Raw genomic sequence first — 27,743 nt, 5'->3', positions numbered from 1 at the left:
GACGTATTAGCTAATGTGTCGTCGCGATTACCGCACCTGGAGTTAGTTGGCCGGTCGCGCAATTGGCGGTGTGTCGCATCTATATACACGCGTGTGTCCGGACGCACGGCCGCGCGCACGCGTTGATACCCACATGCACGTATCGCCCCGAAGACAGGAAACGTAGAGCGTTGATTGGCTGTCCGGGGGCGGTTGGAGCCGACTGCGTGACCTCTGACCCCACCCCCGTGGGGCGCGCGCACGTCTCCAACCCCAAGGAAGTAATTACCTTGCCACCCGCGCTCGATAACCGACGCTATCGGATGCTCCGTTCTGACGGCCGGATGACGCGGCCGGGTCGCCCGGGTGTTCACGAGCACGCGCCCTCGGCGATACATATATGTCGAAATCGAAGATGTCTCGGAGAACGCGATTAGATATACAGCGAACTGTATACCTGATACAGCGTATCGTTTAAAACCGTAAGATCATCGGAGGACAGATTGATAAAATAATTAAAAAGCAATCTGCAAGAGGAAAATCAGGATTTATTGCCGTAAGTTTAGAACGCACTAAAGTAACTGATTGAAAAGTTCTGAAACTACGCTGCATATAGAAAAATTTAATCAGCTTGATAGAAATTATTATCTTGAATATTAAATTAAGCCACAACCTTTCATTCGGTATGACGCAAAGTTACTTCTGCTGGTACAATCTAACTTTCTTACGGTCTTTAACAGACGAAATTAACGATGCTTCTACCTTGACGGAGAGATGAGATAATGGGATGGTGGCGCGAATACGTACATCCTTTAGTGTGTATAAATAAACACGCGCTCGTTAATACGTAAATAATCGTAAGTCTCGTATAATCAATCCTTTCATCTCCGCGTTAACATTATTGCAGCCTGCCAACGTTCATTTAAACTAAGTTCTTCGTTAGTCAACATTAATTAAACATAGCTTTACTTTGAAAGAAATTCCAGAAATATAAATCTCGGAATAAAGACATATATATTAAGAAACTAATTACTATTCTCATATGCACATTATTATTTTTTTAATCGACATTAATTAATTCGATACTAATATATCTGTTTTTAATATTTTGCTAAAAACTTTAATATTTTGCTGTAAAAATTCAAAAATTGCGATTACTAATTATTTTTAGTACAATTAACTGCGTACAACATATTACCGTAAATAATATTATTAATTAAAATACGATTAGTCCTTAATAAGCTTCAATTAAACATACGATACTGTAGATATAAATAATATTCTATTGATTTACTCAGCCACTCTGTATGTATTTCTGATTATTTGACTAAAACGAGCAATGAGCAGTGAATCAATATACGAGTGATGGGGGTGGCCTCGGCTGACGCAAGTGATTTCGCCGACGAGAGTAACGGGGGTAGTTTTCGCGGCGCAAAGTGCAAGAAGAGAATCGCGCATAAGGTCACGCCGCGGGGTTACGCCAAGCAGACTCCTATTGGCAGGCCAATGCCAAGCAAGATTCGCGATTGGTCGAAGGTCGTGGGTCGCCTCACCTACCCCCAACCCAACGTGACCTCCCACGCGAACTCGCGAGGTAGTAACTGCCACCCTTCTCCAGATTTGGCGTTGGGGGTTGCGCTGACTCGCGTATCGAGCCAACTGAGCAAAAATCCAGTCGAACACGGAATGCAGTTACTCTCTGCTCGATGCATCTGATAGCAAAGAGATTAACTACGGCGTGTTAAAAAAAAAAATAAGCATACATGTGCTTCCCCTTCGCGGAACAGTACAATTTTCTACGCAAAAATGATTATTTAGCGATAATTTTAAAAATATATAATTTCGAATGTAAGCTTATATTGTATATAAACTATGCACAAACTCGATAGACAAACTCGAAATTTCCAATTGCCACTTCCCAATTCCCAAACTACTACATCTTAACTTTCAATTAAAATTTGCACTACTTGGAGAATCAGTAAAATTAAAAGATAACGAGACTAACTGTGTCTGCTGTATATTCTCTTGTTTCTAACTAATCCCTTTAACAATCTACTCGAGGATCGAATGATATATCTTCGTCTCACGATACAGTTGCGTGCATCCGAGACGGGAAAGGTAGGAAAGAAAGATGGGACTAAAACGAGCGTAAAGTCATAATGCCATTCATCAGACGGAGGACAACCGGCAAACCGCGGCAATTAACTTCCACCGAGGGCTTTTTTATCATGTCGCAGTATTATTAGACAAGCGGTCAACCCTCGGCGAACACGAGGGTGAAAATGTCGTGTCGCGCAGATGCGGTAATCCAAATTTAGTGCGATATAAATACGGCAGATTAGAGGCGATTGCTCTATTTTTTTTTTTATTGTCTCCGTGATCCATGACAGGATGTTACGAGAGGCGAAAAAAGTTACGACCGAAACGAGGCGTTGGATGGGCGTGGAGGTAATCGCATCACATTCATATCGCCATAAACGATCATAATCAAAAGATGCGGATTTTATTGAGTCAAGTTTTAACTCGAAAATTGCTATTTGCATATCGAAAGATTAATTTGATTGCAAAAGAGTCTAAGCTAGTCAAAGTAGTTCTTATCGAGATGTGAAACATATTTTATGTATCATAAAAATTGGCGTGATAACAAAATTAAGAAAAAATGAACAGAAACATTAAGATATAAAATATATAATGTATCTGGTATGTTGGTGTGAAACCTGAAAAATTCTTAATAAATATAGCTTTCATCGTGTATTGTGTATTAAATTAATTAATATAGTATAATAATCATAATAGATCACGCAATGTCAAATTTTTCATTAGCATATATAACAATTGGCATTCTCCGCGGCTGAACGATATTCGAACCGTGTAATTAAATCTGAAGCGTGGAGGCTAATTACAATGGCCCTTCGCAAATACGTCGCTCATTACGATTTAGTAATTGTTCCGGCGCGTATAATAACGCCGGTATCTGTACAGTATTATTGTTCGGTAGGGTGTTATTGCCTGAAACGCGTATAACGTAATTACTCTAACGCAATTAGGAGTGCCGCACATTGGTCTGCTTCTTGTCTCTGAAAACGGGTCGCTCTCTCGCCACAGAGATTGGATTAACGAATATTATGGGTTAGGCGTCAAACCGAAAATCGATGGCATTATCAACCGCGATTATTAAATTCTGTGTACAATCATTTATTATGGATTAAAAAAGCAGATTGAAATACAGACGATTGTATTGTATTAATAAAACAATTTTGCTGCTTACATATGTTATGAAAATATTACGTGGAAATAAATTGTCTTAAAATTACATAAATTATATATCAAAATGCAGACAATATTTTAAACATATCTGAATTATTCTTCATGAATAAACTTATTTCTTCATAAAATCATTTAATTCTTTCATTGCAATTTAAATCATGGCAGAACATTATTTCTACGTATTACAAAATAACATATGTAATGATATATACTAAATAAAAAGAAAAATATATTAGTAAAATATATATTTATTCTCCTGAGGAACCTTTGTCGTTTATTTGCATAAATATTACAAATGTATATCATTTTATATATATCTCTCTCTTTGCCTCTCTGTAAAAATAAAATAAATTAAACATAATTATATTAATTAATATGTTTATTGTCAAAAGAGAGAAAAGACAGAATAAAGATTGATCCCAACGGGCCCAGTTTCTGGAAATCTGCAAATGAAAATTACAAAAATCCTTGATATAAATAACTTTTCCTGTTTAACACACTTAAATACATGTTCACACAGCATTACATTGCAGAGAAAGAGTAAGATCAAAACAAATTCCGTAAATTTTCAATGATTATCAGAATAAAAAAAAAAGAGAATTTAAACATTCCCATTTAAATTCCGAGATCAACACATCATTCAAAAATGCCATTCCGTAATGTTTTGTCACGAAGGCAAAAAACTATAGTGCTTTAAAATATATATTTTTTCTATACTATATAATATGATACAATAAGTTCTACATAATAAAGAATATGTAAAAAAAAAACTGATTTGATCTAATTCTCTAAGGCCCTAACCAATATTGATTGCATCAACATTATTTTGACTAAGTGAGGCTTAAAACTCTGTCTGTTTCTCTTTAAAATCTTGAAAGAGAGAGAGAGAGATTTAAATCTTGCTTAAAATCAAAATAATATTGATGCAATCGGGCCTAATATTCTCTTCCTTCTTACTTGAAATCAATTCTCTTTACATAATATTTTATTTTTAAAGATTTTAGTTAAAATGTTTGACCTCGCAATTTGAAATTTACAAATTATACATTATGAACAGCCACAATAAAAAAGCGTAAAATAAAATAACTTGTCATTGCAGCAAATATATTTCACAGGATACTGCATGCATTCTACCGAAGTCTAGAGCGTGCGTTCTTAAGGATACATTTACGGGTAAAGTATTAGGTGACGATTATCCGAGTATTCCTTCAGTTTTAAGGTTTCTGGGTAGGATCTCTTCATACTCGGGCGACTTACAACTACCAGACCGCAAGATTGATATGAAAACACCGCCGTTTCCGCTATTGCCAAAATGCAGCCCTAAAATGTCGTAAGGCGCACGTGCAAGAAAACCGCAAAGTAAAAATAAACTGCATACAGTACTTCTCTGTAGAGAAAACATCGATCGGCTTTACATAACATACTCTGAAAGGCGAGTCTATTCAAACAAGAGAGATTAAAATAAAAGTAAATGACAATCCTTGGAATATCAAAACTAATTATTTTGATAAACAATTATAATTTATAAGATTCTAAAAATATTTCATCTAGAAAGTTAAAAAATGGTACAAAAAAGGATATATAATTAATATATAATTTATATAATTAGTCCCAAACGTCAAAAAACATCTTCTGAGACATAATTCTGAAAAGGTTATCAAGATTATATAACAATAAATGAGTTTAAACACACAAATTGGCATAAATTCAAGCAGAATCAAATTGATTGGACAGAAAATCATATAACGTAAAACTAACATTATTTTTGTATTGCTACTAAATCATTAACCAAACAAAAAAAGTACACGACAGTTGGATAAAGCGTGAGTATACATCGCGCGGAGTATTAGTGACTGGTTCAGAAGCTCCTTACTAACGGATAACGAACGGAACCATTCGCAAGTCAATCCAATTGGACAGACTCAAAAGCGAACAGCGACAGGCAAACACGGGCGATCGGTTATCGAAGCGATTAAATGTATATACCCGCCGTGTCTGTCTCTCTATCCCGGCCATGCAAATATGCGCGGGCAAACTCGGAAGCCACACGCTTCCAACAAGGAAACACCAACCAACGTCAACGTGGCCCGGCCGCGTGGTGAGCGTTCGTATGCACAACCGGCACCACCGTCGTGCTCTCGTGGGAAATGCTGTCGATTATATTTGCGTCATAGCAAACGCCACGGACGCGCAAGGTACGCCGAAGTTGCTGGACGAACGGGGGAGGATGGTAGGTCCGTCGTCCTCCTGCCGAACCTGCTGTTTGCGCCGGCACTCTAATTAATTATCCGCCGTCTCCGATAATGTAACGCGAAGCGCGAGGTGCGCTCCCGCACTACGAATATCCGAGATTACGTCCGTTCCAACGAGAGCGGAAAATTTTACGCGCGTAACGAGTAACCTCTGTAACGTGGTTTTCCGCGAAATTTTCCGCGATCCTGTATTTGCAAATGACGAATACTTTCATTAAAAGAAAAAAAAACGATATCGCGGGAGCTAAATACATTAGTAATTCGTAATTACAGCGTTAAAGTATAAGAAATTTGTCAGAGAGAGGCCACTGATTACTGATTAATAAGCGATATTAATAGATAATTGTTCATCACCAGATAAAATTGTAATGTTCAGATTTTTTTATCAAATATACATAGATTCAATGTTTCAAGTAAAAAATTTAAGGTCTGCTCATAAAGATATAGATTATATAATGTTAAAAAATAAGATTATATAAATTAGATAAAAAATCAATTAAGTTATAAGAACATAGATGCATGATAAAAACTTGTTATCCGGTTATCAGTAAACTTAGTTTTAATTTCATTTTAGATTCGCTAATATATATTTCATAGAAATCAAAAATTTACGAGACACGTAATAATTTCTACTTCGAAAAAGTAATCTTTCTATAATTTTATTGATCAAGAATTTATTGGATAACTTACTATTAAAGCCATTCGGATTCACTTATCTGTCTAATAACAAAGTGGATAGTATGTATTTTAATTTGAACAAAGCAAGGATTCGCTTTTTTAAAAGCAAGATTTATTATTGTCAATATCAAAAGAGAAATCTTCTTGTCGTTCTCACCTAACGTCTTTCCTAACGACAAACGGAACGTACAAATGGAATATATAAAAGTTATATGTTTGCGCTCACCCACCGGATGGACAAATATTCGTCGAGCATCACTCGGTAACGAGCGGAGAGCTAATAAAAGAAGTCGCGCTGTTCCATTATCAAAGCTAAGAGCTCGCAGCTAACCGCTTGTGTGTAAATGGAGGCTTCGCGAGGCCCTTCTTACATCGACAGAGATAAATTAAAGCAGTTATTTACTAAAGTTAATAATTATTTAATAAGAATTTTGTTATTTCGCCGACTGTTCCTAATTTTAAATAATATATTTTTCATGTAAAATCAATAATATTAAAAATTTTGGTTTATTTTTATTTTACAAAAAGATTTTCAAGAATAGCTAATGATATCCTTTAATCAATCATTTACTGTTGTCTATTATATGTGATTATTCTTTAAATTAATTTATTATTAACTAAAATGAATTTAAGCAAAACTGTACAGTACAGTACATACTTGGCAGTTTACTCGGGTATAACTAAAGAACTTCGGAATGAATGGGGTGGAATAAATGTAGGCCTGAAGTACGCACTTGGTAATGTAGAAGGCTAATAGAAGAAGTCACGCAGTGCTATTGTTAATGGACAATACTGCAGATGGTTAAAACGATTTTCATCGCCCTGTGCTCGCTATTCAATGCCAGTGCGCCAAAGCCACTTAACGCTCTTTTGTACGTCGACTGATATCAGTGTGAATTACAAGGTGATAGTGTTTTATCACAAAAAAACATCAACTAGGTAATTTAATTATATAGTGTAAAAAATAAATTCAACAGATAAAAAATACATTTATGAATTCTTTACTTTAGGCGATAAAATATTCCACGTTTATCCATTGTCGAACAAAATATAGAATTCAAATACTGTATAAAACTTTCAAGTATTCCATAAAATGTACAATTTTTTTGTAAAAGCAAAAAATTTTATTGTAAAATACCAGAAACATTTTTTTTAATTATAGGATAAACGTAAAACTTTTGATAGCAATACTTTCTAAATATGTAAGTTGTCTTAATTCGACGTAGATTAAATATTATAGCTCTTTCATATTATAGCGTAGCAGAACATTTTGAGGAAATTGTGATATCAGCCAACATGCATAAAAATATACATCATGCAAAAAATATTTATGTGACCTTAACAATACCAAGATTCTGATTATATATATTTCTAATTCGATATATTTCATAAGAATTGAAATATCAACGAAATAAGTGAATGCTTCTAATACAATATACATAAAATCATTTTATTTAAAATTAAATTTATTTATTTTTATGTTTCTTTCATTTATTTTTCAATAAGATAACATTTTTAATTTTTCAATAATAATGGATGCATATAAAATGTATTTACTCTTGGTAATGATAAGGTTTAATCTTGATTTTTAACCTACTTACTTTTATTACAAGGCCTTTCCAAGACGATGTAGAGAATTTACAATGAAGATTCTCTTCTTGAGTTTCTCCATGTATTTTATTACCTATAACACAAATCGCAATCAATTATATGAATATTAATACAAGGAAAGACACATCTAAAAATAAATGCACAAATAACTTACGGATTGTATATCTCCTTGCAACTGTGCCCGATTATAATGATGACTTTGTTGTATAACTTCAAACATCATTATTCCAAGATATTTTTAAATATTGATGTCAGGCTCTATTCATTATCCTGCAACAGAAATAGGTCGAAACAGATTGGGTTAATATATGTATAATGGAAAATATAAATCTTTTGTATAGCCAAGTGTAAAAAAAACATTAATTTACCTGGATTATATATATGGTTTTCCTGTCGTCTCTTCCCTTTGGTTGTCATTAGTATTAAGCACTGAAGTGCTGTAATCAAGCTTTTTTTAAGAAGCTTTTACAATTTTCAATATCCAGAACTTATATGTCAAAAGACCTTTATATGTCGAACATCAAGCTTTCATCCAATCTTTTTGAATTCCTTGAATTCATAATTTTCGTAACAAAACCAGAGACATCAGGTTTCCAAAGATTACAATCTGTAACAATTTTCAAAATCCACATTTATTAGACACGAGAACTTCAATTATAAGAATCGAAGGCTTCTAATATAATTGAAGAATCAATTATGAGAATCGAAGGATTCTAATATAATTGAAGAAGGCATAATTTTGATAAAATTAATTACACATTTCACATGTATACCTGCACATGCAAAGTACTGTGCAGATAAATGTGGAATGTATAATTATTACATAAAGTTCTTTTACCATTCAACAATATTCCTTAATGGAAAAATGCATAATATTGTAGTACTACCTTAGCCTGCAAATCATTGTTTTCAATATGAATTTCCTATGAAATATGTTATTGAACAAATCTTCGTCAAGAATCGAAGGGTCTTTCAATGCAAATTTCGCGAACCGCATGTAATAGCGTTTTCGGACGGAACGACTTTTGATCGCTCCGTTTATATATCTGATTAGACGTGGCGAGCATGTGATGTCACTAATCGCTCTCGGAGCGATCAAACCCGCTCGGCCCGAAAACGCTGCGAGCAAAGCCGCATACGCGTCGTCCCATAGTCTCACGATTCGACAACTAACCTCTGAAGCGTAATCGACGCCGTACTAATCGAGACGCATATTACTCGCAACCTCGGCAGTCGGAGCACGCCCAATACAACAATTACGCGAAAAACGATTTGTTGTGCCAACAATCACATGCCGAGTGTGTGTACGTTCCGGGCGAACCGCGGATCGCGTCGAAACAAACGATGTTAAAAACGCCGCGACGCTATTGCGACGTCACTGCAAATGGCAGCCATTTACAAATGGCAGCGCGTCGCGCGCGGTCACGTGATCGTGGCTATCGACAGTACCGACGCGAAAGCACCAATGAAACGCTGCCGTAGATTTTGAATGTAACGCTCGATAAGCTTCGACGAGCGATGCTGTTGAAGTCCCGAATATGATAAACCCGAATATGACGAAGTGACTAATTATGGCAATATGTAACCGTGACGCGCGTGCACTTACCCGGCGCCGATCGCGCGTCAGCTGCACTTCGCGTTCATCTCGACGGTAAAATGGCAGGACGAACGGGCTTCCGAGTGGATTTGGAATTTTCGCATTATTGACGTCCGCCTGCCAGCCGGAGGGTGACGCTTGCATCACGACGAATGCTCGACGCGGCGCGGGAGACGCTCGCGATCGTTTTGAGCGTCCGCGACTCGCTCTTAAACGATAACGAACGCGGAAACTAAAGCGGAGTGACGCGGAAACGATACCTCGAAACGTCGCGACGCGGCCATGACTGACCGCGTCGACCGCCAGGGGCGCGAGGTTCGCGAGCGGCGAGTCCAATCGACGGACCAATCACGTCGCCTCGTCACTTTCTCCCCGCGCCATTCGCATTTCGCGTAATGTGAAGATCTCGTTCGATTTTCGGCAAGGCAAAGAGAATAAACGTAGATAATGCAATAGATTATGCAAAGAAATCTGTTATTTAATGCAGAAATTAAATTCGAAATGTTTCTTAATAATTGAAATACCGCAGGTTACCGAAATGTTAATTTAAATGACAATGCAATACCAAATATCAGATCTTTGGAATTCATAAATATAAAATATGGGATATTAGAATATATAATTTGTTTTAATGGAATTATTGTAATAATGGGATATTATTAACATAATTTTTGTGGAAAATAAATCTCGGGGATATGAAGGAATTGAAAATTATGTCGGTAGATTTTCGTTTTTCGTGCAAAAGATTCAGGAATAAAACTTTATTACTCGTACCAAAATATATCATTATTTTCCTTATGTTTGTTGAAAATATCAACATTATTAATCAAAAATTCATTCATTAATCATGTCATTAATCTTCGGACATCGCCATTCCTTTGAGCCATTATATTTATCCACAATAGCATATTATACATATTTATGCGATCTCTGTACAACGTTTAGGAATGTTTCTCGCTAGTAAATTGATTGTCAAGTGAAAGCTGCATCGCATATAAATTATACCATGGTGCAATTTACACGAGATGACAAACACATACAGAATGGAAAATTTGGCAAATTTAAAACATTCTGTGATACATCAGTAAATAGCCAGACACATTTTTCATCTCGATCAAGTCAAATTCTAAATTAAGACGATTATTTACGAAGTTAAATGGTACAATATTTAGGAATGTTTCTTGCCAAGTGAAAGATGCATCGCATATCAATTGGCAATTTACACGAGATGACAAACACTTACAGGATGAAAGATTTGGCGATAAAACATTTTGCCAATTCTGTGATACATCAATGCCCAAGACACTGACAAATATCCAGATACGGTTTTCCATTTTCAAATCTGATCAACTCAAATTAAGGCGATTATTTACTAGTAGCTTAAATGATAAAGGTCAGCTTAGCATGCCACAATATAAAAGCTCTTCGCGTAACGTTTTTCGCAGAGAATCACGATTGCATTTCGTTTGCTATTTACAGTGGATCATAACTTTAATAGCCCCGCCTGCACCAGTTTTGCTGGTCTCAAACGCTTGCTTAGTTTCCTCCAGCTTGTAATTATGAGTGATCAATGGCTTCACGTTTACCTTGCCAGTCGCGACGAGGTCCAATGCGTCGCTATAGCTATAAATTGGGAAAAAAACCATATATGTAGAATAATTTTCTATCAAGTGTACAACATTAAGATATAATTCATCTCTCTCTGTAAAGATTATATATAAATTAAAAACTACAAAATTCTTGATTTTTTCTTAGAAACACATCTACTTCTCGCAATAATTAATTTGGCATAAAGTATCGGTTAAAAATATAACACAAAGTTATAAAAATAAGATATAAAAATATAATAACTTTATATTATTATATTTTTATATTTTTATATATAGTTATCATATTTTTTTCTATTTAACGTACAATCTTAGAACTAATTGAAACTTACTCATTTACATATCGGAAGACTCCCCTGATGTCGACTTCTCTTATCAAGGCATCTATTAGTGGAATTTGCACTTCTGGAGCACCCAGTCCCACTAATACCACAACTCCACCGGATTTGGTCGCCTGATAAGTAACACAAATATGATTCATAATCTAATTTCTCTAGGGTGCTGACTAATTTTAAATAATCTAAAAAACAAGAATATATTTCGTAGACTTACGAGAATCGCTAAACGAATCGAGGCTTGTGCGCCGGAAGCATCAATCGTTCTATTGGGTGCGCCATCGAAAATTGCGTGAATATCAGCCACCATATCCTTTTCCGATTTATCCTTCTGCACCAGATAAGTTTCGTCGGCGCCGAGTTTCTTCGCTACATTCAGTCTACTTTGCACGATATCTGTAAACATAAATTTTGCCTACTTACATCTCATTTACTAGTTGTATAGGCATGCATTTAGAATTCCTCTTAGTAGAGAACTTGTGCTACTTGTAAAACGCATTGTGCTATCTACAAAAGAGACAGTAACGTGTTTTAGAAAAATGGCCTTCTTGAAAAGGCAGCGCTCTACGCCTTCGAATTTGCAATAGAAAAATGATTATACTATACGATATGCGACACTTTGTGACTGCGTGACCTCGACATTCTTGTCCCACAGGCAGTATCTCTCATGGCATAATAAGTGCAGCCTCAGCGAGACTTATCTCGCGATCGAACATTGCAACATCGTTATGCTACTCCATATCTGGAGAACGCGTTGATGTTGATGTTTTTCTCTCATTCGCCATTACGTAAATAGATAATTAAGTAACTTGATAGCTACTTATCGCTTTGCAAACGGATTTAAAAAATACATCTCCCGTCAAAAATTTCGTTATCGCGGCGCTACGAACGCAATCGCTGCAGAAGTTTCCGTTAAGTTACAGATAACAAGTGCCTGTCTGTATCACAAGTTTTTCTTATTTCAGTAAAGAAATACTAAACTCTTATTTTAACACATAATAAAAACCAGTAGAGAAATTAAAAATTTGATTGAATTTTGATACTGCGATTAGTTTCGTAAGAATATATAAGAATGTAACGAGTAATTTTTCTTTTACTTTTTATTGCATGAATTGTTATCAATGCATTATCTCACATTTTTCAGTTGTTAATTGAAATATTAAATTAAAGATAAAAAATCGTTGAAACATAGATTAAAATACTTTTTTTGCATCAAGTTTTATTTTTTTTTAAATACGTACCCGTGATAACTATTTTTTTTGCACCCATGGCTTTGGCTACCAGCAACGTTACCAAACCGATCGGGCCGGCTCCCAGAATTAATACAGTAGACTCGATTCCAATCCCGCCCCGTTTGCAAGCATGTACTGCCACTGACAATGGCTCTAAAAGCGCTCCTTCCTCTAAGCTCATATGATTGGACAATCTGTTATAAAAAAATCACACATGCAAAAATTAATTCTCTTTCCATCTGCGATGACATTTTATTAAATCATTTTATAAAGAGCTACCCTGCGTCTATATTATCGTTTATGTATAACTAATCAGTTTTATCATAATTATGTATAAACGAAATATTTATTAACTACTATTAAATATTAAATATTTATTAACTATGCTTACTTAAAGCAGAAATCAGCTGCATGTTTGTAGAAACGTCTTAAACTGCCGTGCACGGGCGGAGTTGCGCAAAACACAATATCTTTACAAAGATTGTAACGTCCCTCCTTGCAGTCCGTGCACATCCTGCAAGGCACACCAGGTTCAATGGCAACACGATCGCCGACCTATAAAAAAAAATTAAAAAAAACATAAAAATATCAAGAATAATATGTATTTATTAATATATATATAAATATTATATATTTTATATGAAAATAACGCGAATAAATTTTTCAATATTAGTTCATGAGAAAAAGTAAATAGATATGTTATGACGTATATACCTTTAAATTCTTGACATTTTTTCCAAGTTTGGCGACAGTTCCTGAAGACTCATGACCGACGATCATGGGTTTCTTCACTATAAAATCGCCGATTCTGCCATTGACAAGATAATGAACGTCCGACCCACAGATTCCTACGCATCCCATTTCGAGGAGCACCTCTATAAAAGAATTACAATATCTCTATTATGATACTTCCAACTTATTAAAATATAAAATCTAAATTCTTTCTCAAATTCTTAATGTTATGATAAATTTAATTGATTCCAAAACAGTCATTTAATGCTTTTTTCCCCCACTTCGCAGTCTCAGTGCGCGGCTGCTTTTACTAATCAAAAAATCGATACTCAAACTTAAGATAAAGTGTCTTCTCAATTAATTAAGATCTAAATATATACGCGAGAAGATTCAACAGCTTTAAATTGAAATTAATCTTTATAAGTACGTATCTGGAACAGCATTGCATATTACTTCGACGAGCGTCATCGCATATATTAATAGCACTCAATGTAAATTGATGCATATCAAAGTGTTATGCAATCAAACAAAGTATCCTTCTTTTTTTCAAATAAAAACTATGCAATTTTTCTCTTTACTAAAATAATGTTATTAACAAACGCTGGATAATTTACTAATAAGTTGCTTCTTAAAGATAATATTATATTATTAACGTATCAATGTTATTATATGTTGCTTAGTAATTATACGTTTCTTATCGTCAATACTACATATTATTGAAATCTTCCGATATATTTTTATCAAAACCAATAGAAATTGAAAAATAGCTATCAAATAAAAAACATTAATAAATATTGATAAAAGGTATCTCTTACCACCATCTCCTGGTTCCTCGATACTCGTGTTTTCCTGAAACAGAAAAAATTACCCGTATCTAAGGCTACGTTCGAGGAGCGTGCTATTAGTTTTATTGCGTCATTTTGTCCTTATTTGTTTATTGAATTCATTAGATAAAGATAAATGACACAATATTGCTAGTAGCAAGTCGCTCAAATTCTAATACTACAAAAAACATATTTGTGTGACATTGCAAAAAGCACACAATGCTAAATCACAAAGCTTGACATATTAAAAATTGGATATTATAAAATAATTTGCTGTTTCAATTTAAAGTTCTTCACTTATTTTTCATGGTCTAAAAATACCAAATGGCAAGAAAGTTAAAAAAAATTACTTACAATTAGTGCGGATACTACAATAATATAAAGGTCAATCTGTTAATAAGGAGGCGCACGTGCAATCAATTTGCAAGGCGACTGCAGTTTCGCGTGCAGTAGTTAAATTCAAGAATCACCACAACACATTGTAATTGTAAAAATAATAATCTGAATATTAAGAAATCCGAATCTTAATGACATCTAATAAAAAGTTATCCATAATTTTGTATCCATATTCTATTAAATAAAATGAAGAAAATGAATTTGTAGCTTCAGTTTTCTCAAGAAAAAAATATGAATTTTTTTACTCTGCTATATTATTTTTATAAAAAATTAGTAAATTAAAAAGAATTGATAAAATATAAGAATTTATATTTATAAAATTATAAATTCTTTATTTCTAAAATATGAAATTTTCTTAGAAAAATGTTACTTTTTACATTATCTTTTGCTTACATAAAACAAAATTGGAGAGAAATGACAAAAAAGCGCATTAATTAGTTATTAATTAAATAGTTTCTATTTTTTGAAATTCGGTGTTTTGCATAAAAATCGATGTGATTCTTTTATCTGCTTTAAAAAAAACATAACTTAAAAATTGATTTATATCTAGTATATCTAATATTTAGCGCAAATATATAAATCAAAAATATCTACGAATTTATCGTTAGCTTAAAATAACAGTTCGGCAGTTATTATTATGATAGCTAGTACTGTAGTAAACAAAAAGATCACTTTCACTTTCTATAAGAAAAACGACAAAAAATTTATTCTCTTCTTGATTTCACGATTTATTTAGAGATGCATTATTTTGCGTTTACTATATTTAAAATAAAATAATAATCGTATACTCAAATGTGATAAAAAAAAGAAAATAAAATTGTAAGGAAAGTATATAACATATTTATATGTAGAATGTGTAATTAAAAGAAAGAATACCATACATATAAATTTCTTTAAATTACACAGCTGCAAATATAAAAATAAATCGTACATTTAATTTAATAAATAAATAAAAATTGTACATAACATTACTCTATGATCTATAATATCATAAAAACTGTAATATATAAATTGATTATATGAAACAGAAATAACCATAAATTCTTTTATAAAAATTCATAAAATATATAATTTAATACATTCTAAGAGTTTTGCTTGATATTTTTTGTCTGTTAAGTACGAATTCAGCTAATGAAAGTTTGTACTTTAAAAATAAAATCGTAAGAGTGATGCATTCGATTCGAACATTGAGCAAGCGCAGCTGTGCAAATTTATCATGTTTTCGCAACGTGTACTAACCAGGCGTAAATCGTTGATGCCATACAGTACAGCGGTGAGATTGTCCTTAGCCATGTTCCTACAGAAATAGATAATATATAGTCGTCAGTAATGAACCGTCTGCGTCAAGTCGCTTCCGGATATTTTGACAAGCACAAGAATGCACGAGGGACGGGACTCTGCGTTCAAGAGAGAACTCTCGCTGCTATATATATACAGGCGCCGCAATTATATACGTGTGTACTTGGAGCTATCACCGCGGCCTTATTATCGCCTGCTAGACCGTTTTCTTCACCGCCACTGCCACCACCATCACTATCAGCGAACATCCTTCGTGGCGCGAAATTATCGAACGGTTTAATTTGTTCATATCTCGCAACCGCACCATCAATCGTTGCGTAATGCTGTCGCAGAAATACGTTGTTCTGTCGGAACTATAAGTAAATCGATTTGTGTACCGTGTATGCAGTCCCACTTTTTCCTTCCTACTATCAATCGGTCCTATGTCCGCAGATAGCGTGTTGTGTTGCGCTCGCGAAGCAACGTGACATAACACAGGATAGAGGAGACAAAATAAATAGATAAAACAAAATTTGTACTTCCTATTCTTCTCTTGATCGTATACCCCTTTCGGCAGGGAGATTCTCCTCTTGCACTTGAAGTAGAACTGTAGCTTATTGGGAACGACGAATTTTCTCCAAAGATCTTTAGTGTGCCACATTTAAGAGAGATACTTCTTAAAAATCTCCCAATTGGTCCGATATTTTAAGAGAAGGGATTTCATTATACTTCCTGATTGGAAAGAACTAGGAGAAATGGAGAAAGTCAGGGAATCTGATTCTGAGTGACATGTGGTCGACGGATTACATGTGATCTACAGATGATTACTTCGGAGAAATCTGATGTTGTGTGAAAGGTTTACTTAGAATTTTAAAAAATTAATTTTGAATCCAGTTGTTAATTTGTTATGTAGAAAGAATCTGCATCTTTAGAATTTCTATGTTTGATTTAAAGATTAAATTATCAATGCATATTTCCAATCTGACCTCATGTATGTTTAAATCAGATTGATATATATGTACATATATAAGTAAACCAATATTATTTCACATTAGTTTACCTATACAAATTTTGATAATATCTATTTTACAATTAACAAAATACTCGTTTCGGTCTTGATTGTATACCTCTCTACAGAGAGACTCTTCTTTCTTGGAGTTGAACTGTTTTTTCTTGAGAACGACGAATTTTCTCCAAAGATACCCGAAATTTTTATTAAACCTATATTTAGGAGATATTTCAAAATTCGAAACAAGTCATTAAATATTACAAAATGATAAAATTAAAGCAATCTGAAATGAATAGGATTTAGTTCTTAAGATAAAACTTTAACATTTTTGTATCCGTCCTTGGAGGAACAATACTACATTTTTAATATTTTTTTTCCTATTATGAGAAATATTTGATTTTAATAATAACGCTTTTATCTATCTCGAATATGTCTACGATCTTATCTTTATTAAAGTAAATAGATCGGAATAATAAACAAAGATAGAATCTGAAATTGCATTGTATGTAATAAAATGTACAAATAATGAAAAGAAATAATTGTATTCATGCATACATGTATTGCGACAAATGATTTACAACAGTATTTTGTTAATTATATTTGTAAAATACATGTAAATAACTTACAATAACTTCATTCCCAACCCCAAATTCCAGTCGATTCTTTAATTTCAGCCCTATTGTCCCTTCGTATCCTCGTCACTGCGCTTGCTTCTCCTTTAGCAAGTGCCCGCTTCGTTTGGCTCCTCTCGCGTTTGTCAAGTGCTAATTTTGTTCTCTTCTTTATCACATCTGGTGCAATTGTAGCAGCTGTTGAAGCACTTCGTATACTTCGTGTATCATCATAAAAATGTACAGCTTCATTTTCCACATTTGATGATAAATCACACGATGTATGATCATTGTGTTCTTCATTATCAATTACATTTTCTACCGTTACGTCTTCTTTCTCTCGTTTACATTCATTTTCCACATTACTTTGTTCGTCGGAACATGACACTGTATGTATTCCCTTCAAACGTTCATTATCATTATTTAGTGCTTTAGTGTCTTTTGGAACATCAAGTCCTTCTTTTACAATTTCATTTTGAAATTGTAAATCATTTAATTGATGTTCTAAATCTTCAATATTATCAACGCAATCCTCATACGTTTCTTCCTCGTTATCCTCATTGTCCTCACTGGACTCGTTGTCTTTTTCTTCTTTATATTCAATGCCAATTTCTGTCATGAGAGTATCAATTTCTTTTTCTATTTGTCTTGCAAAGCCACTGGCCTTGACTTCAGCATCTAGGCTGTCTTCGCGACTAAAATGAATAAATTAATTCGTTAGATCAGCAAGAAAATATAATAATCAAGATATAAGAAGAGGACAATTTTTAATTACTTACGACACATCCTGAAAAATTGGATACAATTCGCTCTCATAACCAAAACGTCTCTTAAAGAAATCACGGATACAGTTCACATCTCTTTCGAAATAGGCTTCCGCATTCTCGTGCTCTGTAGAAACCATCTGAGGAAAATCAATGACAACAGGCTTGCCGTCATCTTTGATCATTATATTGAATTCATTAAAATCTCCATGTATAACGCCATGATTCGCCAGTCTAACAATCAAATCCATGAGCTCGTCGTACAACGCTTCCACATTATTTACTTCATTTACATTACACCTAAGATAATATAAAGTACCCATCATATATAAAAGTGACTTGTCTAATAATTAAGTTCAATTAGTAATAAAATTGATAAACATACAGAGGTCCACCTTCAACCAGCTCCATGACAACGCAATGCCTGTTAAAGTCAATTGGTTTTGGCACAGGAAAACCTCTGTCCACAAGGGCTTTCATATACGCAAACTCTCTGGTTGCAGCGATTCTTGACAAATACAACCAAGATGCGGAATGTCTGTGCTGATGATAATCTCTTTTTTCTTTAATGTTTCGGAAGCACGTTCTACCCAGTCTGTGTAACTTTAGACAAAGCGGAGTCTCGTCTTCGTTGGAGACGACAAAAATGTTAGATTCTTTGCCAACACCAATCTGATTACCAAAGGAACAGATTGTTCCTCTTTGCGTCAAGACTTTTAAGGCTAAATAATCATAACCAGCGTTCGTCAAACGATAACCATCATCTGAAAATTTTGTTATAACATATTTTAAGTGTATTCTTAATAGAACCTCTCTCTCTATATATATATATATATGATCACATAAATTTCTATGCCTCACATCGTTTGCCTCGTTCGTAGCTGAGCAATTTATATTTGCACATTTCTTTCAGCAATTTATGAACTCCACCGTAACGCAGATTCGCTATTTGTGCGGCAAGTATCGCAGGTACGAGTTCATGATTTTTCATGCCCATTTCAATCTAAAATATAAAAAAAAATTAAAACTATTAGAAGAAAAAGAAAAGTAAAGGCATATAGAGATCCACAAAAATTTGTTTTTTTTTAAACTGTCTTATAAATTTTCATAAAAGAAGAGTGTACAAAACTCTTGTACATACTAATATATATTAATAATTAAAAGATACACACCGAAGTCAAAACACGAAAGTCTTCCGGGGTTAAATATCGTAGTATCTTAACGTCCAACTTTCCCATATTGGATTACAGATAAATGTCAGGACGATTTATATAACGCAAATTCAAACAAATTTATCTTAAAACATCAAACTTTTTAATTTATTTCTTCTATCTATCTTGTTGGATCGCCGTACATACATTACACTACATGTGCAATTTTGAGGTTATCACCGACACACCTCACATCTGTGCATAGATTAGAAATATACATGAAAGTAAACTCTTCTCGAAATTCGAAATCGATTGTATGTTCATTTTGTAATGAATGTGTCCGGATCTTTTTCGACTTACAATTAAATCATTTTTTAAAAATACTTATGATAGAGATATTTAAAAAAGATAAAAAAGAGAAATTTGGCAATTTTTTATTTATCATGTATAAACACGGTTAGAACATTAAAATTAAGCTTCTGAATTGTATCTTACAGCAGTTTTTTCGTAATATATATATTTAAACACACACACACACACACACACACACTCTGCAAAGTGGAGCATTAGTCAATTTATGTCGCTAAAATGGAAAAGTATACCGACTGTGTTAATTCTTGTTGGAAAACGTACAATATCTCATTCGGTAATCATGAAACGGAGCTTTATGATATTTATCTTGCACAGCGTTGCATAATAATACATAGGTACATGTATATGTATTAGAGAAACTGATTCATAATTATTTTCTCTAATTTAAAAAGTAATTACTGCGTGACCAATTTCTCTGTCCATGATCCGCTCCGCGGACTCGCAAATCCGTTTGAACGGCCCTTTACGTCCAACGCCGTTCATTCATGTTGATAATCGCGAGCGGTGAATCGCGCAAAAGGGCCGAGCCGAGCTGTCGTCGCTGTGTCGACAGTGTCGACGGAACCGCTCGAAAGAGTCGATCGGTCGCCCCTCCTCGAGATCGCTCGACGGTAATAACAATAAAAAAAAAAGAGAGAAACAAATCGGTGCGTTGAACCGGTTGAATCCGTGCGGCGCGGCGCGGTAGTGAGAGCTGCGACGGCTGCGTGTGGTGTGCGTGCGTCAGAGAAAAAGCGGTGCGCGCGTCAAAAGTTATGAAAATGCGTCCGGCCGCCGATTCAACGACGCGCTGAGTCCGCGCCCAATTCGACCCCGCGTCGTCGTCGTCGTCGTCGCCGCCGTGGACGATGGGCAAACCCGGCGCGCCCGCGATTGTTGCACACGCCTGAAAGAAATTCATCGGCCATCCCGCAGGTACGTGCGGCCGCAGGAGCCCAGCCGGAGCGTGGCGGCGGAGGAGCGGCCGACGGTCGTCGGGGACGTTCGCGTGCAATTCCGTCTCTCCGATTTCCCCCCGAAACCGCGCTCGACGTTGCAACGATCGCGCTGTCACGCGCCGGCCGTACTCCTTCCTGCCGCTCGCTCGCACAATACCCTATAAATCATACGTCCGCGAGAGTAAGGAATGCGAGATATCGGCAAGGTTATACGAGAGCACCGCGGACGCGCGCGCGCGCGCGCGCGGTTATCGCCGATAGCCGGACGGAGGCGAGACGTGTTTGCGCGCGCGGGCGCGCTTCCTCCCGCCCGCCCGCTCGCGACGCTTGTTGAAATTCCGAGAAATCGCGGAAGTCGCGACAGCTCGAGGTAAGTCGTGATATTTCAACTGGCCATCGGTGTCCCGTGCGATCGGTGTTTTAAGTCATGATGGTGCGAAAAAAAAAAAAATGTCGCGCTACGTCTGCATTTACAAAAGAGTAAAGGTCGCGCCGGCCGTCATCGCGCGCTCGTTACACTTCGATTGTAGTGTGTTATCGCGGATACGTGCTATCTCTTTAAACGGTCACGTTGTGAGTCACGTTGACGTGAATTTTAATTTCGTAATTTCCTTGATTCACGGGTCCGTATTGGCAATTCAGCTGATCGCACGTATATCGCGTGGCGGTAGCGATGTTGCGTTAGAGCGCTATCGGTATACATGTGTAACGCGCGTGTTGTGCGATAGAATTGAAGGCCGGATCAATCTTTGCCTGCGAAGTTTGAAAATAGTCTATTCCCGTCGTTCACCGAGCACGACCCACACCGACTGCCACAATTTAGGTTAATGAGAGCTGTCACGATTGCGAAACGCGACATCTGAAATTCCCCGGCGATTGCGCCTAGCAGGAGTGATATTTACATAAAGAAACACGCGAATGTAATCGCGCTTTCCGAGAATTGTGCGTGCGATCGTAGATTATAATATTCCAAACTCGCATGACACTAGTTATTAAATGCTCATTGCAATTTGCAGGAATAATGTTGAACAGTATAACGAAACACATTTTGCACTGCTGCCTGCTGCTCGTGGTCATATTAGTATTCGAATTTGTATCCGGTGGCCTTCGGTGGAATACAGATAAGAAGGAAGAAATTGACCCATGGACAAGATATGGCATTATCGGTGCAATTACCTTGTACCTGCTGCGCACAGTGACGTTTCTCTCCTTCCCCCAAGTCTTGTTCAATTTCATAGGATTAACGATATACAATGCATTCCCCGATAAAGTGGTCCTGAAGGGCTCGCCCCTGCTCGCACCGTTCATCTGTATAAGGATAGTGACCCGCGGGGATTATCCGCAGCTAGTGAAGACGAATGTGAAGAGGAACCTGGACAAATGCACAGAGGCCGGCCTCGAGAACTTCCAAATAGAAGTCGTGAGCGACAAGCCGATAGGATTGACGCCGCATCGCCGGGTGCGGGAAGTTGTTGTCCCACCGAATTACCGCACAAGTAGCGGTGCCTTGTTCAAGGCTCGTGCTTTACAATACTGCCTCGAGAGCTCGGTAAACGAATTGGCTGATCACGACTGGATTGTCCACCTCGACGAGGAGACTCTGCTGACTGAAAACTCCGTTCGCGGTATACTGAACTTTGTACTGGACGGCAAGCATCAATTTGGCCAAGGGTTGATCACGTACGCCAATGAGGATGTCGTCAACTGGATCACGACCCTGGCCGACAGCTTCAGAGTGGCGGACGATATGGGAAAGCTAAGATTACAATTCACCATGTTTCACAAGCCATTTTTTAGCATGAAAGGATCCTATGTGGTCACACAGGTAATTACCGATAATCTAGTTATGAGAAATTTATGTAGATTTATGTAAATTGTTAAAGATAATGTATCACTTTTCCTTATATATACATATTATTTTTATCCTAATTATATATAATAAAAATGTCAATATCTTATTTTAAATATATTATTAGTGTTACTATCTTAACATAAACTAAAGCAGTGACATAATTAAACTAATATATATATATATATATATATATAAAATTTGTTCTATTTCTACATTAGGTTTCTTTTATGAACATTACAGATGGGAGCAGAAAAACAGGTTTCATTTAATAATGGATTGGACGGATCCGTCGCGGAAGATTGTTTCTTTGCCATGAAGGCGTTTTCCCAGGGATATACGTTCAACTTCGTGGACGGCGAAATGTGGGAGAAATCACCGTTTTCACTGTGGGACTTCGTACAGCAGAGAAAAAGATGGCTGCAAGGTATACTACTTGTCGTGCATTCCAAAGCGATTCCACTAAGAAAAAAATTGTTGTTGGGTATTTCGTGTTACTCGTGGGTGACGATGCCTCTCTCCACGTCTAACATCGTCCTGGCCGGATTATGTCCGATCACTTGCCCACCGTTGATTGACTTTCTCTGCGCGTTCATCGGCGCGGTGAATATCTACATGTATGTGTTCGGAGTAGTCAAATCGTTCTCCCTGTATCGTTTCGGTGTCGCCCGATTTATGATGTGTATATGCGGTGCACTGTCCACTATTCCGTTCAATATAATCATTGAGAATGTCGCGGTGATATGGGGCTTGTTCGGTAAGAAGCACAAGTTTTATGTCGTTAACAAGGAATTCAGGCCGCCCGTGACCGTATGATGCGTCATCAGTTTAGAGCCATTATCTCTAACTGGCGCATACTTAGCAACAGCGTAATGTTTCCATTGTGCGTGTGCATAATTAGTACCTGTAAATTTACATAGGAAAATATATCACTGTCACAAACGGAATATTTATAGTTAGTATTATACGTGGGAATTGCGAGATTCCTAAGATAGATCGATTGATCAATTTCAGAACAGAAAAAAATGGAAGGTATACAGCAATAGGTAGATGCAGTATTAGAAACGTATTCTATACATTGGCATTAAAAAACATTGCCAAATTTGTTAAAAGTATTAATACGTAAAAAATATATTTATGCCAATATCATATTCTCATAGTGCAAAATACATGTCATATACATATATGTATATATACACTTTGATCTCATGTAAATGTCATGTGTGAATGTTTAGCATTCGTTAAGTTGCATATCATTTTACATGTTCCTTTTCTTGCACCAATTTTCTCTTGTCGTGTTCAGAGATATCTTTTTTTGCCATATCATAGTATTTTCTTCTTAATATTCACTTAATATCTCACGAAGTGTTATGTATATTACAATCATATTAACATTTTAACAATGTTTGAAATTTTTTTCAGACATTTGTCTATATTTTTTAATAGCAATAAGCCATTTGAATGCATCATTAATTCGGAAAACTGTGATAAATCTTGCTTTCCTATAATAACATATTAACAACATCCTTGTTTAAAAATATATAGAAACATGTATTAAGCTTAATGCAAACAAATTTAAAAAATAACGTATAGAGTGAGTCACAAAATATTTCGTTGTCTTAATACCGAAGTATACATATATAATAGTTTTTCATTATTTGGGATTTTACACACTTTTAATTAATGACAAAGCTAATCATACATTTACATCAATTGATATATGTACACTGTACTTAATAAGGTTAATTTAATTGTTTAACAATATATATATATGAAAATTCTGAAAAGATATAAAAATATGATTTTTATGTTAAAATCTTATAAAATCAAAAAATTGTCTATTTCTTGTAATTAACTTAATTAATATTTTAAAGACTATGAACAAATTATGAAGATATATATGTGGAAAAGTGATAAATTTTAATGGAAAGACATTTGTATCAAATTAATTTTTTGTGAAATATTAAATATTAGAAATATTAAATATGAAATATTATTGTCATATTCTTAAAAATAAAATGTGAAAATGTTAAATTTTTTAATATAATCTGATTCTGTTATGCTCTGCATAAAGTTTTACTTATTATATTGTGCATATAAAAGCATGTGAAAAGATATATGTACATATATATATAAAATATAAATGATCACTTTGTTACAATTATACATTTCTATAAAACATTTTGTATCAACATTCGTAATAATTCAGCTTTTAAATAATTTTTTATGGCTTTTTAACTTACTAAGCAAATTAAGGCTTCCTAAAGCTTTGTATATTAATATAAATTGTATAACGTGCATTTTCAAAACTCCAAATATTATCTTTATAATAAAATAATGGGATTGTTTTAGAAATAATCGAGCAATATATTTAGCAAGACTTATAATATCTAGTCAAGAAGATATAAAGCACACGTGAAATTTCCGTCAAACACATGTTAACATAAATTTTTATTAGCACTGTATTAGTGCGGTGAGATATTATTCCCAAATATTTTGTGTTCAAATAAAAAAAAAAGAAAGGAATTACAGTTCGGCAGATATTTCCGAGAGTATTTTCGCTCTTTGATAATCAAATTTTAGTGGAATTTTATATACATGTAGTTTAATATTATAGATGATTAATATTAATGCGATTTTAAATTGCTGTGTTCAACACTTAAAAATGTATTTATTCTAATGCAGAATTTACATTGTAGCATTGATATTACGAAGGTCGCTATAACTTATATAACTTCATACAGCATCGATACATTCTCGACGTAATTATTTTTTGTTATGCTGGAAACATTTCATAGTAGAAGTTAAAATTACATAATTAATATTGCTAAATAATCGTGGATCCGTGTATATTGCATTACACTCGTTGTAAAATGTTCGCACATACATATAAACAAGTTTTTTAAGTATTTTATTTTGTTGTGTCAGTGAAAAATAACAAGCCCACTAGTCTTATGTATCAGCCATTTATTTCATTTTTCTAACAGCGATATCAGTTTATAAATTGAATATAGTAAATATGAATGCACACAAAAGTATAAAATCTATATTAATTTAAGATCTAAATGTAATCAGGATTTCTCAACTCGTTTGGATTAATTTACTTTTTTTTATTCCTAAATATTACTTCAGATTACGATAAATAAATGTAAATGGAATTTGCAATAAATCTATAAAATATTCTTTTGAAATTTTAGTAAAAGATTAATTTATTTCTATATTTATATTTCATCTCGATAAATTCTGTTTATTATGTATATTTGTTTATCATGTAACGATTATAAATTTGAGAAACCTTTGGATCACGCATCAAATGTTGAATTGAACAAAGCAGCAATACCTCTTTTTTTTTGTAACGAAGAATAATAAGAATTATTTGCATACTGTATACAATTTTAACATAATTGTCTTTAGTATTATCTTATGTAAATCATCAATTTGTCTTTTGTCAGATATAATTTTATTTTTTTCGCACACACACACACACACACACACGCATACACGTACTAATTAATCGATGCATCTTAAGAGACCAATGATTAAACCAGTGATTGAATTATATTACACAAATATTCTCATATCATGTAGCGTATTATATTAAGCAAAAAATTTGCGTGCGCGCGCCAGTGTTATATAGATCGTATTCACTGATAAAATTCTGAATTGTTATGACAATTGCAATTGTAATAAGAGTAACATTAAGAATCGATGATTTATGATATTGAAAAAATAAAAAGGAAATTGAAAGTAAAAATTGCTTTAGTAATAAGTGCTTGTGTATCTTTTTTCATTCTTATTCTCAAGTTTATAAAACTCTGTTTTCAATGTTTCTTTAACTTTTATTGTTCCATCTAACATTCGATGTCTTAAATTTTTTGACCAAAAATTTTTTTTTGTTTCTTTCTTTAATTTTATTATCCCCAACAAATGATGATATCAACGGTAAAAGGTATGATTTGAAAGTTATATTCTTTTTAATACATTTCAGCAAAGTTGCGAAGGAGATTATTCGTTAGATCATCAACTTCGATCAAAATCCTAAAGTTTAACTTAACAAACAATTAAATTAATTATTCTTTGCAGCATCATTTTTATTTATATCTTTGTATTGTACAATTTTTTATCTCTAATCTTTTTTTTATGTATTAAGACTTCTGATAGTTCTGACTCCTGACTACTCAGCTAAAAATTCCGCGTTGACGGCGATTCTATATCGCGGATGGAATTAGAACCTTGTTCATCGTACTATAGACCCGTTCTACAATATGTCATATGTCGGTGTCATAAGTCGTAAGCCGTAAGAATTCTACGTTTTTATTTCATTCAATGTGAAGAGAACACTCGATTGTGAGTGATCAATTCTTACTGTTTAAACGATACGGGTATATTGTAGAACGAATCTTATTGTGGTCTTATTGTTGACAATGAAATTTTATCGTGCACGTTACTTCGTTATTATATGGTTAATTGTAAAAATGTGACTTGTCTCATATTAAATTCGTAAAGATTGTAAAAATGGATAGAAAATAATGTTTTCTTTGAATTTTACCTACGTAAAAGCATATTTTTCACTCCTTTCAACAGCTATCAAATCGTTTGTTTTCTTGCCTGAATAGGCTTCATTTCATGTGTCTTTTACGACTGTTTATCAGACTGTCAGAGAGGAAAATATAATTTCCATCTATTTTTACAAGTTTTTTTAAAGTGATCCTATTTTTTTATTTTATTCAAATTCTCTTTATTTAAAAATGGCATGCAATAAACTTTTACATGTCATTTCTCGCTTATGACATCACGATTTTAATATGATTTATGTGACAAGTCAAGAGCCTTAAACAGAAAATTATTTCATGTCAAAATACAAGTATCATTTGGCAAGCTAATTGCTGATTAGGTCTAATCTAAATTTGATCATTATTTGATGCACAATAGTTGCAGAATATATATTCATAGTTTATATTGGAGAGAAAAAAATGGACAAGAAATTTCATCTACGGGGTTTTGTATAATTTTCACTCATGTTTCATAAAAATATTTCAGGAACAAAGAAGAAGGAAGAGGGAGAGAGATAGAGGCTGTAACTGAAATAATTTAACAATTTTCGTTGTTTCTTTATTTTTTAATTAATGACTCGGCAATTTGTTGATCATCAAAAAATTTTGTTGGAATATTAAAAATAATAAGCATTACTATAAAACGTTTTGATATTCAAGCAATTATTTTGACTTTTCCACAAAATTATTTTGATTAAACAAAAATTA

General features: G+C 34.3%; 3 protein-coding genes and 1 long non-coding RNA gene across 10 annotated transcripts; 1 reads left to right on the top strand and 3 right to left on the bottom strand.

Annotated features, from left to right (window-relative positions):
• Nucleotides 1-3,573: 3,573 nt before the first annotated feature.
• On the bottom strand, nucleotides 3,574-9,666 carry LOC105459684. Of its 3 annotated transcripts, none has more exons than XR_975710.1 (5): nucleotides 9,394-9,666; nucleotides 8,156-8,394; nucleotides 7,942-8,057; nucleotides 7,778-7,860; nucleotides 3,574-3,689 (listed from the first exon to the last, which is right to left on the bottom strand). It is a non-coding gene; the product is annotated as an uncharacterized LOC105459684 (long non-coding RNA). The 3 variants fall into 3 exon arrangements; XR_975711.1 differs by lacking the exon at nucleotides 9,394-9,666 and adding an exon at nucleotides 8,962-9,178; XR_975712.1 differs by lacking the exon at nucleotides 9,394-9,666 and adding an exon at nucleotides 8,675-8,934.
• Nucleotides 9,667-10,114: 448 nt separating this feature from the next.
• On the bottom strand, nucleotides 10,115-15,833 carry LOC105459682 (sorbitol dehydrogenase-like). Its single transcript, XM_011705908.1, has 8 exons — nucleotides 15,750-15,833; nucleotides 14,106-14,139; nucleotides 13,273-13,433; nucleotides 12,950-13,113; nucleotides 12,568-12,752; nucleotides 11,544-11,722; nucleotides 11,324-11,445; nucleotides 10,115-11,007 (listed from the first exon to the last, which is right to left on the bottom strand). Exons 1-8 carry the CDS (start codon nucleotides 15,801-15,803, stop codon nucleotides 10,854-10,856), a joined length of 1,053 nt encoding a protein of 350 aa, XP_011704210.1. The 5' UTR covers nucleotides 15,804-15,833; the 3' UTR covers nucleotides 10,115-10,853.
• Nucleotides 15,749-19,593, bottom strand: LOC105459683 (serine/threonine-protein kinase rio2). 2 transcript variants are annotated; one of them, XM_011705910.1, is made up of 6 exons: nucleotides 19,345-19,593; nucleotides 19,034-19,175; nucleotides 18,558-18,936; nucleotides 18,188-18,472; nucleotides 17,424-18,103; nucleotides 15,749-17,286 (listed from the first exon to the last, which is right to left on the bottom strand). In XM_011705910.1, exons 1-5 carry the CDS (start codon nucleotides 19,408-19,410, stop codon nucleotides 17,431-17,433), a joined length of 1,545 nt encoding a protein of 514 aa, XP_011704212.1. In that variant the 5' UTR covers nucleotides 19,411-19,593; the 3' UTR covers nucleotides 15,749-17,286; nucleotides 17,424-17,430. The 2 variants fall into 2 exon arrangements, with proteins under 2 accessions (XP_011704212.1, XP_011704211.1); XM_011705909.1 differs by lacking the exon at nucleotides 15,749-17,286 and having other exon boundaries at nucleotides 17,323-18,103.
• A 614-nt stretch (nucleotides 19,594-20,207) lies between these two features.
• On the top strand, nucleotides 20,208-24,464 carry LOC105459681 (beta-1,4-mannosyltransferase egh). Of its 4 annotated transcripts, none has more exons than XM_011705906.1 (3): nucleotides 20,208-20,306; nucleotides 21,650-22,458; nucleotides 22,726-24,464. In XM_011705906.1, the coding sequence occupies exons 2-3, from the start codon at nucleotides 21,655-21,657 to the stop codon at nucleotides 23,296-23,298; spliced, it is 1,377 nt and encodes a 458-aa protein (XP_011704208.1). In that variant the 5' UTR covers nucleotides 20,208-20,306; nucleotides 21,650-21,654; the 3' UTR covers nucleotides 23,299-24,464. The 4 variants fall into 4 exon arrangements, with proteins under 4 accessions (XP_011704208.1, XP_011704206.1, XP_011704209.1 ...); XM_011705904.1 differs by having other exon boundaries at nucleotides 20,223-20,610; XM_011705907.1 differs by lacking the exon at nucleotides 20,208-20,306 and adding an exon at nucleotides 20,928-21,003.
• Nucleotides 24,465-27,743: the final 3,279 nt, after the last annotated feature.

This window comes from Wasmannia auropunctata, unplaced genomic scaffold, assembly GCF_000956235.1.
Source record: "Wasmannia auropunctata unplaced genomic scaffold, wasmannia.A_1.0 LD334170.1, whole genome shotgun sequence".
NCBI lineage: Eukaryota > Metazoa > Arthropoda > Insecta > Hymenoptera > Formicidae > Wasmannia > Wasmannia auropunctata.
The sequence above is the reverse complement of the archived record's forward strand: the minus strand, read 5'-3'. Positions and strand labels throughout refer to the sequence as shown.

What these genes read in the sequence shown, in the direction of transcription:
- LOC105459682 (XM_011705908.1), bottom strand. Translation starts at nt 15,803, where the DNA reads ATGGCTAAGGACAATCTCACCGCTGTACTGTATGGCATCAACGATTTA. An exon ending in CGAGGAACCAGGAGATGGTG is followed by an intron (nt 13,434 to 14,105) that starts GTAAGAGATACC and finishes ATTCTTTTATAG; the next exon opens with AGGTGCTCCTCGAAATGGGA. An exon ending in AAAAAAAATAGTTATCACGG is followed by an intron (nt 11,723 to 12,567) that starts GTACGTATTTAA and finishes TTATGTTTACAG; the next exon opens with ATATCGTGCAAAGTAGACTG.
- LOC105459683 (XM_011705910.1), bottom strand. Translation starts at nt 19,410, where the DNA reads ATGGGAAAGTTGGACGTTAAGATACTACGATATTTAACCCCGGAAGAC. An exon ending in ACTTTCGTGTTTTGACTTCG is followed by an intron (nt 19,176 to 19,344) that starts GTGTGTATCTTT and finishes TTTATATTTTAG; the next exon opens with ATTGAAATGGGCATGAAAAA. An exon ending in CTACGAACGAGGCAAACGAT is followed by an intron (nt 18,937 to 19,033) that starts GTGAGGCATAGA and finishes CAAAATTTTCAG; the next exon opens with ATGATGGTTATCGTTTGACG.
- LOC105459681 (XM_011705906.1), top strand. Translation starts at nt 21,655, where the DNA reads ATGTTGAACAGTATAACGAAACACATTTTGCACTGCTGCCTGCTGCTC. An exon ending in GATCCTATGTGGTCACACAG is followed by an intron (nt 22,459 to 22,725) that starts GTAATTACCGAT and finishes TGAACATTACAG; the next exon opens with ATGGGAGCAGAAAAACAGGT.